The sequence below is a fragment of the Acinonyx jubatus genome, chromosome A3 (genome assembly GCF_027475565.1).
Source record: "Acinonyx jubatus isolate Ajub_Pintada_27869175 chromosome A3, VMU_Ajub_asm_v1.0, whole genome shotgun sequence".
In the NCBI taxonomy this organism is placed as follows: Eukaryota; Metazoa; Chordata; class Mammalia; order Carnivora; family Felidae; genus Acinonyx; species Acinonyx jubatus.
In genome coordinates this window covers 99,438,025-99,444,024 of record NC_069388.1, presented here as the reverse complement: position 1 = coordinate 99,444,024, position 6,000 = coordinate 99,438,025, and the positions used below count along the sequence as shown (strand labels likewise).

General features: G+C 43.7%; 1 protein-coding gene across 1 annotated transcript; it reads left to right on the top strand.

The window, feature by feature from the left end:
- The first annotated feature begins 2,429 nt into the window (after positions 1 to 2,429).
- Positions 2,430 to 3,068, top strand: LOC106978155 (lysine-rich coiled-coil protein 1-like). The gene has a single exon (XM_015075805.2). It carries the CDS (start codon positions 2,430 to 2,432, stop codon positions 3,066 to 3,068), a length of 639 nt encoding a protein of 212 aa, XP_014931291.2.
- Positions 3,069 to 6,000: the final 2,932 nt, after the last annotated feature.

Here is a 6,000-nt window from a genome sequence, read left to right as displayed (position 1 = left end):
TGGCTGAGGGTGCACGCCCAACTGGGCATGTGTCATGGACGGGCAGACAACAATATCACACCAGTTGGCACCTCGCACCACAGGGGGCACTACATATGAGGAAACCGGGACCCTGATAGAATAAGACAATCGTGCAAGTCAACACATGAGCAAGCGACCAGCCTGGCTCCAGATCCACATCTGCCTGCGGTTGTCACCTGGCTGAAGTCACTCCTACCAGAAGTGAAACCCAGCCCCAGCCCTAGCCTGTGGGATAAGTCCTCCCCGGGGGGATGGGGACCCTACAACACACTCTGGCACTTTCCTCTCTTAGGCTGGGCTAGGCACCCTGGGATCTTAACTGCCAGCCTGTACTAATAAATCCTTCACCGGCCCAATTTTCACTCCTCCTCATTCTTCCATTTTGAGGAAGTGACCTGCGGCCTCTGAAATTATTTCATTTTGCCAAGATCCAGAATTGATTTGAAACCCCCCCGCAAGGGGCATCCGGGTGGCTCAGTCGGTTAAGCTCCCAGCTTACGCTAAGGTCATGATCTCAGGGTTCGTGAGTTCAAGCCTCCTATGAGGTAAGTTGAGCCCTGCATCAGCTGAACATGAGCCCCACTTGGGCTCCGCTTTGTCAGCATGGGATTCTCTCTTTTTCTCTCTCTACCCCTGGCTCACTCACGCCCTCTGTCTCTCAAAAAAACAAAAAACACCCTCCAGAAAACATTGAATGCCTCTCCTGGCAAATTCAATCTCGCTTTAGGTTCTATTTAGGGAAAGAGGTTTCCCTCCCGACCAGTAACGTTTTAGGGCCAGACCGGCCCGACCTTCCCAAAGATGAGTGAGGGTCCTGGTCCCACAGCCCAACCCCTGGGTGTGCACAGCCACGCGTGGGCCCAGAGCACTGGGTGTGTGCGAAACATTGCTGCTTTGTTGGTCAGCTAAAAACTAGGAGCACCTGCATTTGCAGGGATCGCATTTTGCTTTTAAATCACAGTCCACACCTGTTCTGTCACAGCAAGCGGTCCTCTTTAAAATGAGGTAAACCCTTTGTGCACTGAAATAGGAAATAGATCTAAATACATTGGGAAGAAAAGCTGAGTTGAGAACCAGAATGCACCATCTGACCTCACATCTGTTGGATTAGAATTTAGATACGAAGGCTTCAGGAACACAGTAATATACCCAGTAGTTATCTCTGGAGGGGGGAAGCCGGGGAAATGTGACTTTGCAGAGTATAACTGTCGCTGTGATTTGGTTTTTTGGTTTTTTTGTTTTGGGTGTTTACGTTTAGCACAAACAGGTATTTATTTTGATTAAATGGAAAGACAAGCCACAATGAGGTAGAATGGATACAAGGTCTCCAAACAGACCACCCGTAGCCCATTAGATGCTGCCGTGTCATTCCAGCCTCCCTCTGAGAGTGTCATCGCTAACAGCCACCGACCAGTCACTCTGTACCCAGCACAGTTCCAAGCCCTTCATTTGTAATCACGCTTTAAACCTCACCACGCCTGTAAGCTTGGTACCACTATTGGAGTGGTCAAGTGAGCAGGCTCTGGACCCTCTCCACGTGGGTTCAAATCTTGGCCCTTCCACTTTCTAGCCATGTGACCTTAAGTTATTTAAACTCTCTGTAACTCAGTTTCCTCATTTGCAAAAAAAAAGGAATAATGATAGGTCCACATTTACCACAATTAATAGCATCTTCCTGTGTTCTTTCATGCCAACTATGAGGTTAAAATACAGACACACGCATGCACACACGTTTATATACATACACATAGTGTGTGTGGGAGAGAATATTTGATGACCCTTATTATTTCTTCGGGCATAAGCACAGGGTCAAGCCAGTTCTGGTTTTGTAGAATTTTTGAGTGATTCTAGTTTAAATTCGTTGCTTGGTATGTTTTTGTTTTCTCATAAATAACTCCATTTTCTTTTTTCATTACACAAGTAGTAGTATTTATGACAAAAAAAAATCACAACATACAATTAAGTAAGAAAGACTAAAATTATCCATAATCCTCAAACCTAAGGATAACCACTGATAAATTTTACACATTCATTATGTATTTCCAATCCTCAAATTTACACGGTGTTTTAAGACTCATTTCCTTAGTCTGTTATATTTTAGGATTCTCAGCCTATGTCAAAAATACACACTTTCAATATCAATGGCTACCTGTTATTTGTAGTATATGAGCATAACATAATCTCCACTAGAAATTTGAAAGCTCGATCTTTTCAAGGACAAAGAACACATTTGTAGCAAAAGAATGCATTTAACAGAAAGTTATTCCTCTATCTTCCTTAGCAGAGATTCGTCCATAGTCAACAGAATGGAAAATTCTAGGATCTATGACTCTTTTCAACATGAACTTGAGGATTATGTTAGAAAGCAGAAAGCCAGAGGATTACAGCCAGAGGTTTGCTTTAGAAAGATGACAGAAAACTCTGCGTGCAGAGAAAGGGGACATGCTCCACCCCAACCTCTAGTGGGGGAGTGGAGACTCCCCTTCAGGAGGTCCTATGCCTTCTCCAGTTCCCACAAAAGGCAGAGAACAGTGGGCAACCAGTTACCCCCGGGGTCTGACCTACATCACCCCAGACAAAGACTGGAATCTCTAAACCACTATCAGAAAAAACACGACCATTTCTTCAAGAACCTGTGGCTTCCGAGCCCACCTGTGCAAGGAAAGCCCCCCGACCCCCATGCTGCACAACGCAGAGAAGATACCAGCCGCCTGCGGGAGGAGGGTTACACCAGAGCCTATCAGGCTGGAGATCAAGATCGAGGCCAGAGAAGGTCCAGGGAGGAGGATGGCAGAGGAGGACGCAGCAAGGAGAAGCAGGTAGAGGGGAAGACGAAGCACGGCGAGGATGGAGATTCCCACAAAAAGAACAAGAAAAAGGCCAAGGTGCAGCCAGTCAGCACAGAGAAGCCCAAACACAGAAAGCATAGCAACCAGGACACCACAAAGGAGGGAAGGAGGTCCCAGAGAGAGAAGAAGCAACCGGGCAAAGAAAGCACGCAGGAGAGGGACTTGTGGGATGAAGCTATCCTCGGCAGCTGTTACTGATGTTGGGGATTTGGGGCCCCGATATGAAATGACTTGAAGCTGTAAGAAAGGCTGGATTCAATGACATTGAAGCAATTCAGTGGCCACCACCTCGAAGAAAATGAAACTTGATCCCCACCTCAGACTCTGTTAAGATATAAAACCCAGATGGTTTAATGAGGTAAATGTAAAAGCTAAAATATAAAACGATGAGGGGGCACCTGGGTGGCTCAGTCAGTGGAGCATCTGATTCTTGATTTCAGCTCAGGTCATGATCTCGGGGTCATGGGATCGAGCCCCAGTGTCAAGCTCTGCTCTAGATTTAGACCCTGCTTGGGATTTTTTCTCCCTCTCCCTCTGCCCCTCTCCCCTGATTGCTCTCTCTCTCTCTTTCTCTCTCTTTAAAATAGAAATAAATTTAAAAATTTAAACTATTAGAAGAAAGCATAGGAAAATTATTTTTAATCTTGGAGTGTGAATGGTCTTCCTGAATGAGACGCAAGAGTCAGGGTCCATAAAAAAGAAAAAATAAATGTGTTTGCAGAAACATTTAAAATCTGTATAACAGGGGCACCTGGATGGCTCTGTCAGTTAAGTGCTTTATTTCGGTTCAAGTCATGATCTCGAGGTCCATGGGTGCCAGCCCCATGTTGGGTTCTGTGCTGACAGCTCAGAGCCTGGAACCTGCTTCGGATTCTACATCTCCCTTTCCCTCTGCCCCTCCCCTGCTCACTCACTCTCCCTCTCTCTCTCACAAATAAATAAACATTAAAAAATAATTTAAAAAATGAAAAAAATCTGTACAACAGAAGGGTCTTTTTTTTGCAAATTAAAAAAAAAAAAAGATAAACATTGTATATATGAATAGAACACCTCCAAAAAGATTTGCTGAACTGTTGGCTCTGGGGACAAAAACCAACTGAGCAGGGGACAGAGGTGGCAGGCAGGTAGACTAACTTTTCAAAGTGTTCATTTCTTTCTATTTTGAATTTTTTAATATCTGAGACTATTACCTTTATTATTTTTTTAAGATTTTTATTTTTACTTTATTTTTTAAATGTTTATGGGGTGCCTTGGTGGCTCAGTCAGTTAAGCGTCCGACTTCGGTTCAGGTCATGATCTCACAGCTTGTGGGTTTGAGCCCTGCGTAGGCCTCTGTGCTGACATCTCAGAGCCTGGAGCCTATTTCAGATTCTGTGTCTCCCTCTCTCTGCCCCTCCCCTGTTCACGCTCTGTCTCTGTCTCTCTCAAAAATAAATAAACATTAAAAAAATAAAATAAAATAAATATTTATTTTTGGGAGAGACAGAGAGAGTGAGCGGGGGGGGGGGGGGGGGGGAGGGACGGGCAGAGAGAAAGGGAGACACAGAATCTGAAGCAGGCTCCAGGCTCCAAGCTGTCAGCACAGAGGCCTACGCAGGGCTCGAACCCACAAGCCATGAGATCATGACCTGAACCGAAGTCGGGCCACTTAACCAACTGAGCCCCCAGGCGCCCCTCGAGATTTTTTTATTTTTAAGTAATCTCTACCCCCAACGATGGACTGGAACTCACAACCCAAGGATCAAGAGTCCAATGCTCCACTGACAGAGTCAGCCAGATTCCCCAAGATTGTTACCTTTTAAATAAACAAATATTTTTTTTATAGGCAAGAAACACAGTGGGAAAAATATTTGTAACACTCTATATCTTTTGTGTCAGTTATCAAATAATTGCCTCTTTGCCCCTCTGTGAAACTGGATGGTGGAGACTGCTCTCCTTTGCCAGTTAGCTTGATGCTATAGTCTCGGCCAATAGAGGGCGCTGGAAGGACATTGTAAACTGGAAATAGGAGGAACTTTTGTCCCTTTTCCCAAGGTTGCCAGTTTCCCTTGGCAATGAGTCCTTGTCTTTGAGGGTGTGATCTAGGTGCAGTCCATGACTTCTGACATATTTCTTTGTCCCGAGTGAGCTGCTTGACCTGTGAAGATTCTCCCTGCAGAGTCCGAATCTCAGTCATGCGGAGAGTCCCTCTTCAAAGTTTCTCACTTCCTTCCATGTTTACCTCCCTCAAGGGCCAAGGGTGGGCAAACTGCAGCCCACAGGCCAAATTCAGCCCCCTGCCTGTTTTTGTGCTGCCCTCCATCTAAGATTGGTTCTTACATTTGAACCCCAACTAAGCAAAATGCTATCCCAACAAAATGGATCCCATTCTTCTCATTAAAGAACTTTATTCCAAAGTTTTTGCTCACTTACTATTATATTTTTAATTTTATCAAGACAAAGATTGTGGAGGTTTGCATTCTGTATTGTTATATATAAATATTCCACAAAGCCTAAAATATTTGCTACCTGGCTCTTTACAGAAAAAAATTGCCAATTCCTGCCTCAGACTCTCCTTGTACCACTTTTGGTAGTTAAAAAACATTTATCTGCTTAAAATATTTTATATTTAATTTTCTCTGTTTAAGTTACTGGAATGGTTTGTCTTCTGATTGAGCCCCGATATAGCCCTCCCAGACAAATAGCATGTATCAATTAATAAGAAAATATAAACAACCCATAGGAAAATAGGCATCTACCTATCCACTTAGTTAACAGATATTGAATGCCAGTCATTACTCTAGGTACTAAGATAAAGCAGAGGATGAAATATAAATGAAATACAAAGATGGAAAGAAGAAAGGAAAGCTTTATTGATATATAAAATGGAGCTCATTTCTTGGCTTAGGTCATGATGAGTAGATAACTCACCTGGCGGTAGGTCTGGAAGGACTTTGGGAATCTTGCAGGTTCTGGGAGTATTCATTGTTTGCTGGTTGGTACCATCCCACAGTTGTAGAGCAAAGAATAAATTTAACCAAGAAGGTCAAAGACTTGTACACTGCAAACTAAAAAATATTGCTGAAGGAAATTAAAGATTTAAATAAATGGAAAGACATTCTGTGTTCATGGGTTAAAAAATTTAATATTT

What these genes read in the sequence shown, in the direction of transcription:
- LOC106978155 (XM_015075805.2), top strand. Translation starts at nt 2,430, where the DNA reads ATGACAGAAAACTCTGCGTGCAGAGAAAGGGGACATGCTCCACCCCAA.